At 47.1% G+C, this 14,712-nt stretch overlaps 1 protein-coding gene across 1 annotated transcript in view; it reads right to left on the reverse strand.

Moving 5' to 3' along the window:
• Positions 1-338: 338 nt before the first annotated feature.
• Positions 339-14,712, reverse strand: part of AIFM1 (apoptosis inducing factor mitochondria associated 1) — a 38,635-nt gene continuing 24,261 nt past the window's right edge. The window contains exons 10-17 of the mRNA XM_006259844.4: positions 14,067-14,175; positions 10,683-10,790; positions 8,864-8,952; positions 8,636-8,776; positions 7,619-7,761; positions 1,829-1,953; positions 1,066-1,262; positions 339-588 (exon numbers count right to left, since the gene is read on the reverse strand). Of these exons, the coding sequence (XP_006259906.2) occupies positions 517-588; positions 1,066-1,262; positions 1,829-1,953; positions 7,619-7,761; positions 8,636-8,776; positions 8,864-8,952; positions 10,683-10,790; positions 14,067-14,175 (984 nt within the window). The 3' untranslated portion in view covers positions 339-516. The remainder of the gene's footprint in view (positions 589-1,065; positions 1,263-1,828; positions 1,954-7,618; positions 7,762-8,635; positions 8,777-8,863; positions 8,953-10,682; positions 10,791-14,066; positions 14,176-14,712) is intronic.

Genomic DNA, 14,712 nt, shown 5'->3' on the forward strand with positions numbered 1-14,712 from the left:
CTAAAATGCACTATTTGCTACTGGTTTAGGATATAATTCTAATCTTCCCCGCCACTCAAAATGCCTTTTTATCCAAATCCAAGCTAACAGTAAAGCTCTTCCCAATGCAACAGACTGCAATTCTAGCTACAAATGGACTGACCTCTCCTCATACACCAACAACATTTGTAACAGTCAAATCAAAAGGGTTTCACTGGATGACCGTACACACAGAATCCCAGGCAGCAGCTCCAGAGGTCCATATACTACTTCACTGAGATAGCAAACCAAGACACTGCTGTCACCAGATTATTTGTTGTTAACAAACTGTGCACATCTCTTGGAAGAAGGCACTTAACTGAGAAGAACCTGGCTTTATTTACTGGTGCAAACATTAGAGTTCTAGATGATTGAAAATATTCACAAAGCACTTGGAATCCAAAGCAAGTGCTTGGAGGTGAGGAGAGCTCACACAGTTGGCACAACTTCCCTCTGTTATGCCAATGCCTTGCAGCTGGAGGGTCTTGGTCCTGGGGCTCAATCTTCATGGATATTGAAGAGCTTTGCTACTTCATTAAGGTCAGGATGCTCCTCACCGTCTTTAATAATCTGAAGAAGATAACAGGGGCTTTCAGTAATTAACAAGTTTTAAACACACCCCTAGCTCCAAGTTTGAACATGCTGTTCTAGTTAGCATCAGGTCTCCCAAATCACCCCTTACAGGTCCTGTACTAGAGACATCAAAACATTAGTCCATCTAAACTGGTTGGACAGAGCATGAAAATTCACCTGGCAGTTATCAAGCAAGTCAGAATGTCTCACTTAGGGAAAACACCGAATTATCACCCACTCTCTACCTATAAATATATTGCCTACCAACTTCCAAGCAGGTTTAAAGAAAAAAAAGAGATGATAGGTAAAGGAATAGTAGGCTAAGTTCCTGTACTTAGCCACAATTTCTTTCTGCCAGGATCAATTTATTCTGTGTTGATTAGCATGATTCTGCCAACATCTACCACAGACATTAAACACAATGAAATCAAATGCCCCCAGTCACTGCTGTCAATAAGCTAAAATTATACTGACCTTGCGAGCAATTGGCATCCTGTTGAAGATGTTCCATAACACAATTCCTACCACCACTTTATCCCTGAGGTAGAAAATAACCCCTTTGCCATAGTCTTCTCCTTGCTTTGGAACTTGAGGGATTGAGAGAGAACCAGGAGAGATGGTGATTTCAGAGGCTTCTGCTTCTGTTTCACTTTCAGAACGAATGCCAGTCCCTAGCACAAACACACACACAACACTTACATAGAAAATCAATACAAGACCGTAGCTTGCTTCTGCAAAACAGTCTACAACACAGCTTCTAGACTGCCTAACCCAGCCTGGCGCAGAAATTCACAATGCAAAATACAATCGGAGCATGACAAGAGGGATGTGCCCTTGCCCATCCCTTCTCTCCTCCCAGAAGTTTCAGCCCATTCACAAAAGCTCACTTGTTGCTTTGTATCACACACAAGCAGTGCCCAGCCAACCTGGTAGAAGCAGCCAACTACAGCTTATGTTAAAACACCTTTACAGTGAAGTGTCTGCAGCAGGAAACCTAACAGAATCATAAAGTCCTATCTAAGCTCCTTTTGCAGCTCACTCCCCTGTAAAGACATCAAAGTAAGAAGGAAATGATGGTATCTGACCATGAAAGCAATTTAGCCCCTATGATAAGCAGAACTACAACATTTGATCTGTGAGCATCAAGACAGCATCCCTCAAGTTATACAGAAAGCTTCCATGCAATTCTACTCAGCAGACCTCTATCTTAAGCCTTCAGCAATGCTACTCCCCCTACCTGACTGCTCTGTTGCAGACTTTGGTGTGTCTTTTGCAGTCGCTTTAGCAAACACTCCAACCGTAGGCAAACTGCTGTCAACAAGGCCAATAGCTTCATATCCAACATCAGGGCCCAGATCACTCCTAGGAACAAAAACAATCATACATCAGTTTGAGGATAGAACGGGGAGGAAAGGCGGAGGTGTGGTGCTCTACGTCAAAGAGTAATACACATCCTCAACAAACAGCACTGGGTCAGAGGAGAGGCAGACTGAAGTGCTCTGGGTTAGTATACATGGGAGTCACAGGGAAAGGGACTTAACGGTGGGTGTCTACTACAGACCACCCAACCAGGGGGCAGACCTGGACTGGGAACTCTCAGGTCAGCTCGTGGAAGCAGTTAAGTCAAGGGAAGTGGTGACCTAAATTACCCGGACATCTGCTGGGAGGAGCAGTCAGCCAGGTCTGACCATCCATGTAGGTTCCTAGCCGAGATACAGGACCTCCACCTAACCCAATAGATGCACAGTCCCACCAGGTGAAATGCCTTGTTGGACCTGGTCCTGGCCACAGGCAACGACCTGGTAAGGGGACTGCGGGTTATTGACCACCTGGGCGACAGCGATCACTGCCTACTGGAATTCACCATCCAGTGCAGGGTGTCAAAGGCCTGCAACAAGGCAGTAGCCCTTGACTTCAGGAGGGCCGATTTCAGTGAGTTAAGGAGGTTAGTTGGGAAGGCACTGAGGTCCCGAAGATTAGGGGAGTTGGGAGTCCAAGACGAGTGGTTGTTCCTTAAGGAGACGATCCTTAAGGAGACGATCCTCTGAGATCAAAGGGTGACAGTCTCAAAGCAAATCAAAGCAGGCAAGAGTGATCAAAAGCCCCCATGGCTCACCAAAGGCATTCAGGAACATCTGAAAGTTAAAAAGGAGGTGTACACCCAGTGGAAGGGAGGGGCCATCACTCAGGAGGATTATACCTCCATTGCTCAAGACTGTAGGGGGGCTGTTAGGAAGGCTAAGGCAGAGACAGAACTAGGACTAGTGACCAGGATCAAAGATAACAAGAAGTCCTATTTTAAATACATAGGGAGTAAAAGAAGGCACCAGGTAATGTGGGGTCCCTGCAGGACACGCGTGGCAATCTGGTGGTTGCACCAGATGATACAGCTGACCTCTTTAACAAATTCTTTGCCTCCATTTTTCTGAGCAGGGACTGGGACATCCCTGGGATTCTGGACAGACTCACGAGAGGCATCACCAGGCCTAGGGTCAGAGAGGACCTAGTTAGGGAACTTCTGGCGGGGCTGGACTTGTTTAAATCAGCAGGTCCAGATGACTCCACCCCAGGGTGCTGAGGGAATTGGCAGAGGTCATTGTGGGACCCCTGGCACGGCTTTATGAGCACTCATGGTGCTCTGGCCAGATGCCAGAGGACTGGAAAAGGACCAATGTGGTCCCCATTTTCAAAAAAGGGAGGAAGGAGGACCCAGGAAACTAAAGGCCCGTTAGTCTTACCTCGGTCCTGGGGATTCTCTTTGAAAAAATTATCCAGGAGCACATCTGCGAGGGACCAGCAGGGGAGATTATGCTTAGGGGCAACCAACATGAGTTTTTTAAAGGCAGGTCCTGTCAGACCAACCTGGTTGCCTTCTACGACCAGGTCACAAAACCCTTAGACACAGGTGTTGCGGTGGACGTAGTCTTTCTGGGCTTTAGGAAGGCCTTCAATACTGTCTCTCACCCCATCCTCATTAAAAAATTAGGCGACTATGGCGTTGATGCCTACACAGTCAGATGGGTCACAAATTGCCCAGAGGGCTGCACCCAGAGGGTGGTAGTGCACAGGTCATTTTCAACCTGGAGGGATGTGGGCAGTGGGGTCCCCCAGGGCTTGGTCCTTGGGCCCACACTGTTCAACATCTTCAGCAACTTGGATGAGGGGGTGAAAAGCACCCTGTTCAAATTTGCAGATGACATTAAGATGTGGGGAGAGGTGGGCACACTAGAGGAGAGGGACAGGCTGCAATTAGATCTGGACAGGTTACAGGGGTGGGTGGATGACAACAGAATGGGTTTCAATACTGACAAGTGCAAGGTGCTGCACCTGGGGAGGAAGAACCAGCAGCATACCTACAGGCTGGGGAACTCCCTTCTTGTCAGCACAGAGGCAGAAAAGGATCTTGGAGTCATTATTGCTTCCAAGATGAATGTGGGCCGCCAACGTGAGGATGCGGTCAGGAAGGCTAACCGCATGTTGTCATGCATCCACAGATGCATCACGAGCAGGTCCAAGGTAGTGATCCTCCCCCTCTATGTGACATTGGTCAGGCTGCAGTTGGAGTACTGCGTCCAGTTCTGGGCGCCGCACTTCAGAAGAGATGTGGACAGCATTGAGAGGGTCCAGAGGAGGGCCACTTGCATGGTCAGGAAGCAGCAGGGCAGGCCCTACAAAGAGAGGCTAAGGGACCTGAACCTGTTCAGCCTCCACAAGAGAAGGCTAAGAGGGGATCTGGTGTCCATCTATAAACTTACTAGGGGGGACCTGTGGGGAACAGAACAGTCCCTGTTACCCCAAGCACTACTAGGAGTAACTAGGAATAACAGCCACAAGTTGATTGAGAGTAGGTTCAGGCTAGACATCAGGAAGCACTACTTTACAGTCAGGGCAGCTAGGATCTGGAACCAACTTCTAAGGGAAGTGGTGCTCACTCCTACCCTGGGGGTCTTCAAAAGGAGGCTAGATAATCACCTAGCCAGGGTCATTTGACCCCAGCATTCTTTCCTGCCCATGGCAAGGGGTCAGACTTGCTGATCTAGTCAGGTCCCTTCCCACTCTATCAACCATGAAACTATGAATCCTGAAAGGGGATTAATAGTCCTCCTCTCCTCAAGAACTGCTCCCTGCCCCTTCCATGATCAGCTCTGTAGTATACTGGGTTACTTAGTAGAGGGAACACAAGGAATGCCAAGCCAGCACAGTGGGAGCTCTGGCTGGAGTGCTGAGCACACTGCATTTTCTTCCGCAGAGATATACACAGAAATATAAACCCAGGCAATGGTGAGGTAGAAGTCCCCTAGCAAAGTTGCATCGTAAGTCACAGACCAGTCTTATAATGAATCATATGCACTGGCACTTCTAGCCATCACCTGTACACACACATGCCCAGCTACACATGGTCTATGCAGCAACTGTCACATCTTGGCATGTTCATTATACCCACTCTGCACTGAAGCTTTTTAAAGCTACCACATTCCCTGCAAGATTATATAATTTTTTTTAGAGCAATAGTCTATTAAGCCCATGAAGAATGTTGAAGGCAATCAAGTAATGCCTGCAGAGACTCTGAATTGGGGAAGCATTGTAAAGCCAGGGGTGCTTGGGCTGAAGTACACACAATATACAACTTTGGAAAACACTGTTAAGGTTTCAAAGACAAGCAGCCTACTTGAGAGGCAGACAGGCTTTGGAAATGGTTTGGAAAATTGTGGTTAAACAGTTAATACTTGAGTCTGTCTCATTAGAGATTCAGCAGAGCACAGAAAAATTGTGCGTAGCTTGTAAAGTTTAGGAGCTACTGCCTCCTGCTTGCCTCAAATATCTGGGGTATGAGGCTTTGCTCAATGAGGGTGGTAAAGTGCACAGAACTAACATCAGGTAACAAAGAGGTGAGATTTCAACTCATGGTCCTCTGGGCTCCTTCCAGACTAGTGCTTCTTCCCAATAGCCAAAAGTGAAAAAGCAGCACGAGTCATCCCATCCATGCCCTCTGTATGACACTTCTGGTTTGCATGGTGGTTTAACAATGATGCAAGGACTCAGCCAGACAAGGGAGCATGTGCAATGCAGAGGGTCACTCAGATAAATTAAGGACAACTCTTGAGTAAATACCATCAGCTGTTTTCTAAGGGTTATAATCTGGATTTTCACAAGAACAATAAAAAGAACTTCTCAGACATTATTTTAAACTCCTAACAATTTCAGCTTTTTCTTCCAAACTTCATATGCTGGAGTCCTTTACAACAGTTTTTTCAAAAGATAACACTGCCAAAATTGCCTATGTCCCTTATGTACTGGACAACTGGGGAACGCTGGGATTCACAGGGCAGAGAACTGTCACAACCCAAAGTTGTGATTTTTGTTTTGTGTGCGCTTTGGCACTGCTAAATTATTTTCCCGCCAAATTTGTAGCTTTCTTTGCAGTGCGCATTTCTTTTTGCATCTGAGAAATGCTCATTGTAAAGAGTTCCCACCATTTGTATTAGAATTCGAGCCACATTATTGGCTAGTTCTAAATTATGCACACGTGGCGGCTAGTGATTGGCTTGATAGCCGTATAAAAAGCTTGAGTGGTTTCCGCCCAAGTTGGAGGACTCCACGAACACCAGGAGGAGAGATCTTCACGCTGTGTGAAGATCTCTAAGCGCTGCGGAGCCTATCGGACCCAGCGCATTTCGAGCAGGCAACAGAGGTCTGATCAGCCTCTAGCCTCTCCCTGTCGCCAATTGATTCCTTGACGTATCCCTTCCCCTGCGCGCAAAAGAGACGGACCCACGGAGCTTCAACAACTCCGTGGGAGAGAACCGAGCTTGTCGTAGTCCTCAAACGAGGATTTAATCGGAGCTGTGCCTGGAAAACTGTCCAGCCTACACCGCAACCATCTTCGGTGTAAGTAAACAATCTTGAATCAACCACTAAGCGTCCGTGACTAATTCTAGCTCGCCACCGGTTTTCTCCAACCCCGCGTGCCCAGGCTGCTGGCCACAGCCCGCATGCGCAAAAGGGCCCCGGATCGCTCCCGACCCGCACAAGAACAACATTTAAATCAAACAAGATCAGGGCAGAGAAGAGTAGTAAATATCAAACCTAAGAGAGCCCAGCAGTCTCTAAACCAGTGGTTCTCAACCTTTTTTTAGATTAGAAGCCCTTATTAACTTTTTTGGAATTCAGCAGTACCCTATTTAAAGACAAATATGTTTCTTACACTGCTTACCACCTTGCAGCTCACAACACCCTAAAAGGATCTTTGGGTGGTAGGGTGGGTAGGACACTCCTGAGAGCACTGGGGCGGGGGTCTGGTACTGCCTGGGGCTGCTTGGCAGGGCACACTGGGGAGCTTGAGGATGGGTCATTAGACCCCTGGAGGCAGCTGCCCCTGGAGGAGGTAGAAGGGGTTGACAGAGGCTACTGGTAGAGGCTGGTGACAGGTGAGGGCGCAGGGGCAGGACCCTTCCATATCCCTCTTTTTTTGTCATCAGCCCCACCTCTAACTGAGGAGGTGAGTGTGGCCCCTCACCAGCTCTTGGAGCTTGGGAAGAGAGGGGGAACAGCCTTGTACTGACCCACAGCAGATTGCACAAACCATGGGGCAAGGCAGTGGCCACAGGGTTGCTGGGGGATGGCTGTGCTTTTCTGCTCAGCGTGTTTCTCTGCTCCTCTTGTATTCCCTGAACCAGTGGGAGGGGCCATGGGGAGTGCTGGTACTGCACTGGAGCACCGGCAGGATGCCCAGCATGTAGAAGAGCCAGTGCTTACTTCCTCTCACAGGGGCTGCCACAACAGCAACCCTCCGAATAAGTTTGCAGCACCCTGGCTGAGAAAAACTGCTCTAAACACAACACTGGGACTTTGGTACAGTGCCTGGAATGAGGACGAAAATCTATATAAACATTATAAAACTGTTCTGTTATGGTCAGCAGTTAAGATCCACTTCCCACAACCTGTGGTAACTGTTAATGTCAATTCCAGATTCTCGGCCAATAAGAAGCAAAGAAAGGTTTACTGCAAGAGAATCAAACAAACCTACCAGAACATTGACTGATGCCAATATGGCTTAGCAGCTCCCGTCATGTTCTCTCCGGCTAATCTTCCACTCACAACAGCATGATCATGATGCTCCACACGCCTTCTGCCTAGCTTGATATCGTAGAAGCAGGCAGCATCCCCTGCCTTAGGGAGATATGCACAGTGAGAACTGGACAGGAAACAAGTAATGGAGCTATTGCCCAAATACAAATAGGAAAATAATTTGCAAAAAAAGACCCAGGTTTGATAGTCTCTGCAATTTCTGCATTTCTACCCATCTTGGAAAACTACAATAGCTTTTGCATGCCTCGTGGGAGCAATGATTAATACAATCATTGATTAGTACATATACTGTTAAAACACTGACAAATGTATATGCCTCTAGAGCCATGACTGATACTTGAACTGCTTGTATAAGCTTATGTTGGAATATGCATACACAAATTATGTTATAGAGATGTTTCAGCAAGGCTAACGGAGAAGACTGATTGATAAGACCAGTACCAGGTGGTCCAAGACACCAAAGTAAAGATAAAATGTACAAGGGTCCAATACACCCTAGTAAAAACATTTTATTATTTGCTAAGAATATGGTACAGGATACATAGGATATAAGCAGAAGTGCATATAAAAAGAGGGGCTGGGAACCCTTAATACCTTGTACTAAGCTTACAGGTTGCCCCTGCAAGCTGTGTTTATACCTTAGGAGAGTCCTGACTCCTTGACAAAGGGACTCTCATGCAACACTGCAGGATTTCTCTTTGTTGGGATGTGCCAACTCCTCTTGTGCGACACTACTGTTTGTAAGTTAGGACTGTGGGCAAACTTCTATAGCAAGAAGTGCCAGAGTGCACGCATTAATGATGAACTACCTCTGCCTGCTGGTGGGATCCTGCTGCTCACTTTACACCTTCTCTCCCTTCATTCAAACTGGGTTTAAAATCCCACTACTGCTGCACATGTTTATGTTGCAATAAACACATCACACAGAAAGCCTTCTCAACTTGCACACACTTACCACCCAGATATTAGAGCGTGCCTGCAGCTCTGCATTCACCCTGAACCCTCCAAAATCAGAGTCTACCTCCAGGCCAGCAGACTTTGCTAATTCCACATTGGGCTCCAGGCCCACTGCTGCCACAATATGATCGGTCTCTACCTGATTGAGACAGAATTAACTCTGGTTATGTCAATTCCCAGTGCACAGTTCCACATGTCAGGTTCACTACCTGCTTCTCCTGTTTACCTTTCTTCCATCCTTCAGTTTAATCAACAGCCGGTTGGCACAGACAGAGATGGACTTCACCACAGCATTGGACACAACATTAACACCCTCTGGAAAGGAAAAACAGGATGCACGTGACTAGACTGCCAACAAGGTATGCAGAAATGTCAGTGAAAGTCAGAGTCAGTGCTGCAGATCTCCTGACAGCAGAAGAGAGAACTGCGAATGGCTCAAGGACTAAAAGAGACTGGATTCTTTGTTGCATGGGTCCAGAGCAAAGCATCAACGGAAAGGAAGGCACCTGACAAAAGCTTGTTTTAACACTTGTGAACTACAGAGACAAGCACTTGTATAAGGAGGCTCAAGTTACATGGACAAAATCCTCCAGGGATTGCAATCTTGACTCTTCCAGTGCCCAAGCACTAGAAAATATCTAGACTACGTACTGCTCTCTCTCAGCTGGGTCTACAGGTCCTGCCCAAGTACAGGCCCAGTGTAACAGAAGTAGACCAGCCCTGCCACTCACTGACCCCTGAAGCAAGGTCTCAGCCCCAAGGACCCATCAGTTCTGTTCTGTCTCCATAGTTGTGGAGTGACTTCTCCCACACCCACAGCCTTACTCTCCACAGAATAAGAACTTATTCTGCAACTGATGAAGCCAAAGGGAAAAAACAAAACCACACAACACCATAGCTGCTTTACCTGCTAATAACTGCAAGGATTGGACTGACACAGGGCTGGTCACTGGTTTAGGTCCTGCCATAAATGTCGACACAGCCTCAGGGCCACTTCAACAGCAGGTATGGTCCTGCGCTTAGGCACCCTGGCCAAGGCCCCTGCAGAAGTAACTGGAAGAATGGGTGCCTCAGAAGCCACAACATTGGCCTTGTGCTACATGAAGATCTTTTGACTCAAGGTTATCACCAAGCAGCCAAGCCAGCTTTATGGCTGCTTTGTGCCATCTAAGCAGCCCAGAAGATTTAGCTCAAAACATGTCCTGCTCTGCTCAAGGACTGCCTAGTAGGAGACCTATGCTTGTTCTGCATGCAAATTTTTTTCATTTTCAAGGTCCCCTCTGGAGTAAGGGGACACTCCCCTAAGAAGTGCCAGGGAGTGAAGGAAGTACCGAGTTGTGTCTAACTACTGTCAATACCACAGATTACTTGTATGCCAATTGGATCTGGCCCATAGTGACAGAGCTCGGCTCACTCTTGCCTGCCTTCCTAATAATTTTCTCCAGAGCCCTCCCTGCTTCTTTCTAGCCCCCAAGGTGAGTGCTGCTTACCACCACCACCAAATTCACCCTTTCCCACTGCCACTAGGGATGGGAATCAACAAGCTTTATTTCGTCCTCACATCTTATGTAGACATCCATACTACCTTCACCAAGTAATAGGGAACACAACCAAAGGGATGAGCAGATAAAGAATGTGTCATATGGATGTATAAATAAAAAGAGAGGGAAAAACCCAATGAAGTGAAACCCAAGAAGTAACAGCTTTTCTCAGGATCAAATCTCCAGTTACATACCCATTTTTCTTCTGGTCTAGAGCTATGATCAGGTGCAAGTGAAAAGAATCTCAGCATGTTGGTGAAGTCAGAGATCCTAGGGAATGCCTGCATAACAGGTGGATCCCTTGAGACTGCCAAAAATCATTGGCAGAGACACCATTTCCCAGAGGAAGTTTTCTAGCTGAGACTACTGACAAACAGGTAGAACACTGGAGTCCCTGGGGAGATGCTAGGAAACGGGTACTAATACAGTGCAGGCTTCTGCAGCTTTCATATGCTTTGCTAGAATATGGAAGCTGGTGTAGATGACTGAGTCCCATGGCTTTACCTCTTTTGACTTTGTTTGTAGTCCAGTTACTCAGATACTCAGGGAGGACCTTGCCCATGTTGCCATTTTCTGGAAACATTTGAATCACCTCTGACCCTGTAGTTTGTGCTGCAAAAGGTAAGAAAAGAACAAGTTATTTATACTGCATGGATAATGAGAACGGCAAAGCTTTAGGACCGGGGTAGGCAACATGTTTTGGCTGGAGTGCTGAAAAAACCACAATGTCTACCATAGAAAGTACCAGAGTGCCGGCATGCCAGAAAAACAAAATGAGGGTGGGGTGTACAAGGCAGGATGCACTGCATATTAGTGCATTTAATAACCATAAATGTTGCCTTTGTTGGTCTGTATTCCCTTTTTGTTAAGCATGTTGCAATGAGAGAGAGAGAGAAAAAAGGAGACAAGAAAAAGAGGAGAGAGAGAAAGAGAAAGAAAAAGGAAAAGAAGAGCAGAGAGAAAGCCAGGCGCGCACGCGCGTGCGCACACACACACACACACACACACAACCACGTGCACAAACACAGAGAACCAGAACACACCCATAACAGACACATGCCCACAAACATCCGCAACCAGACACGTGTACGCACACAGACACACAGAACCAGACAGAGGCAGACAAACACACAGAACCAGATGCTGGGCTCAAAGCGGGAGCAGGCGGGCTTAGCTGCTGCCAGCCATGAAGCCCAGACTGCTCCCGGCAGGTGGTTGGGCGGCTCCAAGCCCTCCTGCAAGCAGACAGGGCTCCGTGGTTGGCAGCAGCTACCCAGAGCCTGGGCCAGTTGCAGCCAGGAGGCTGCAAACATCTGCTCCAAGCTCCGGCATCAGCTCTATACCGGCGGATGCGCGCATGCCTTGGAGTGGACGGTGAGGATAGGGCCTGAGGCAGCACATTCCTCCTGCTATCCGCTCTGAGGTCCACGTGCAGTCACTACCAGCATGGAGCTGATGCCGGGGCTGTGAAGCCCGGCACAGGTGTTTGTAGCCTGCTTGCTGCCTGCTGCAGCTGCCCAGACCCCAGACTGGCTACGAATGGCTGTGCTAGGCTCCAGAGCCCAGTCATCAGCTCTGTGTCAGCAGCAGGGGGAGAGTTCAGGGTTGTGCTGCCTCAGGGCCCCCACCCCTCCATGTGCTCCGAGGCACATGTTCACCCGCTGGTATGGAGCTAACGCTGGAGCCCGGAGTAGATGTTTGCAGCCTCCTGGGCTGCAACCGGCCCAGGCTCTGGGTAGCTGCTGCCAACCACGGAGCCCGGTCTGCTTCCAGCAGGGCTTGTAGCCATCCAGTCACCTGCTGGGAGCATCCCGGGCTTCGTGGCTGGCAGCAGCTGCCTAGAGCCCAGGCTGGTGGTGGTGTGCTGAGCAAAATGGCCTTGTGTGCTGTGCTCGGCACACGTGCTGGGGGTTGCTGACCCCTGCTTTAGGATATGCATAATTATAGCTGACCCTGCTCAAAGAATTCAGTCCTTTCTTATTTCAATTTCCTGAATGCAAACCTGTCAAGTCCTAAGTGCTGACTTACAGGGTTTGCTGTACAGGTAATTATCAACACAACCATCTTTGTTTTCAGGACAGAGACTCATATAAATTCGGAATTCCACACAAGTATGAGCACCTTGCAGCATCATATGCTGGACTTGCACAGAGACCTAATCTTGTAACTAAAATGTCAGCAGTCTGTATTTAATCATGCAGGTGGTTAAAAGGACAACTCTATCCAAATCAGAACAAGCCTTGTCCTGTAGAGACCCACAGAAGTCAGCTGAGGAAATATTAGAAAGCATGCATACATAATTGATAATGGCAATCTAACCAGTAGACAGTTCTTAGGTTCACAAGCCTTTACGAAAATTACTGTACACTGGCTTCATTAATAAGGTAAGCTTCGTCCTTTTCAGTGGGGCGAATGTCTACTATACTCTAGCCAATCTACTTTGCATAGACAAGGCAGTCACTTGGCATAAACAAGACAGTTTACATAAACTAGGAAATACCCCAGCTCACTACAGGGTTTTTCACTTTTTGCTAATTAGTGAAAAGGAAGCATGTGTGGCAGGTGTTCCCGAACAGTGGTAGTATAGCATGAACTGAATTAATGTAGCTAATGTTAACAGAGTGTAATAATAGTAAAATATAATCATGTTAGTCTTGTCCTGTAAGCAACTTGAAAACTCCATTTTGTATCCTTCTGCTTGACATAAGTGAATGAACTCTGCATAGCCTTTATGTACGAGTGTGTGTAAAAGGGTGAATGGTGAGAGAATGGCAGAGACAGGAGAAGAAGATTTAACTGCTTATGTAAGCAACAAGTCGCCAAATGTAAGTTACCAGCCAGTAACTAGCTAACAAATGGCTGAAGAATCCCTTTCAAGCTCAAGGGCACAAAGGAGATAACAGAAGAAGAAATTCTACCAGATGGGCAACAAGAACACTCCAAGGCTAAGGCACGCTGAAGAAAAAAGAACCGCAAAAACAGAAACTGGGTATGAAAACCCCCAAAGCACTGAAACAAAGGATGTCAATCCCTATAAAAGAACATTCTGAAAATGCCAAGTTGGGTGCGTCTCTTTCTCTACTGCTGTTTCATCACAGCACAGATACATCTGTTCACCCTGCTCCAGCTGTTATCTTCAAATCTGCTATCTTCAAATCAACATCTAGGTTAGGCCCTTCAAATCATCATCAGCCCAGGGTAGGCCACCCTGGGCTGATACTGAGCAACTATTGCTGGTAATTATATATGGTGTATGTGTGGATGAAATGGTGGTTTTGTGTATTTGTATGCCTGTGTGTAATGATCTGTATGATGATTTGTGTGTGTTTGTATGAGTGGTGTGCCAGAACCTCTATGTCTAAACACATGTAATCAATAAACGTGGCACCTTGCCTTATTCCCCTTTATAAAGTCTCGGTCGTGATTTGAGCAATTGGCAATTTGTGTAACAGTACGCATACCCCTGAGGGTATGCAAAACATCTCTTGGGGGGGTAATGCAGGAGAAATTGTGTAATGGCAGACTAATGTATGCTGGTAGGGGTACAGAAGCAGCAGGTAAATCTGGAAGGGGGTGTGCAATAAGAAAAAGTTTGGGAGCCTCCCATGTGTGGCAATGGAGAGCTCCAAAGCTCTATGCACCCAGCCAAGAAAGAGCTCAGCTGATACACTGAACCGCTGCAGGAAAACACATTCCACTAACAAATGCTACAGGTCTGCAGGGACTCCTGACCCTCTCGGCTTCACTGAGGGAAGAGAAGCTTGGGAGAAGGGATGGGGTACATAATACATAGTCTCAGCTTCTTTAAACTTTGGACTCTCAGTGTCTTCTTAATATATTCACATTTGCCTAGTCATGTCAGCCAGTGGGCTGGTGTGGTGTACTCACCCCTTCTTCCCAAAGAACAGGCCAGCTCACTTCCCAGAAAGCCACCACCAATAATGGTGATGGACTTGACTTCCCTTGAAATCTTTTCTAGAGCTCTGAAGTCCTCAATCTGTAAAAAGATTCATTTCCATTTCAGATACCTGTATGGTCAGCAACAATAGTAGAAAGCATTATTCTCCAGTTGTTCTCTCTACAGTGATTTGAAAACAACTCCCCTCACCACACACACGTTTAAAAGGGAAAGTTAGTCCCTCTCTTCCTTTACATGAAATAGTCATTGGATTAACAGGAATCTACTGTTTGAATTTCCCTTTGTTTACTTTCAGCACTAAGTTACCAACTTCATCTGTAGTCTAGCTTTCCACCCTTGCACTGGTGATCCAGGGCATGACTAGATTCTTGCATCTTTCCCAACCATCCTCTCATCAAAATTCCTGTTAGGCAAGAAGTTAGGAAACTCGTCTAATGATACTCCAAACAGCCTTGCACACAACTCTAATGAAGGTATCAGCAACCTTTTAGGAGTGGCAGGTTGAAATAATGCAGCTTGGTCCAGTGGGGGTCCATCACTTGTGACTCATTCACCACCACACTGCTGGGGCCTCCAATTATCCGTTGTCAAATTGTCAGTGACTCGCTTGCAACC

This window comes from Alligator mississippiensis, chromosome 8, assembly GCF_030867095.1.
Source record: "Alligator mississippiensis isolate rAllMis1 chromosome 8, rAllMis1, whole genome shotgun sequence".
Taxonomy (NCBI): Eukaryota; Metazoa; Chordata; order Crocodylia; family Alligatoridae; genus Alligator; species Alligator mississippiensis.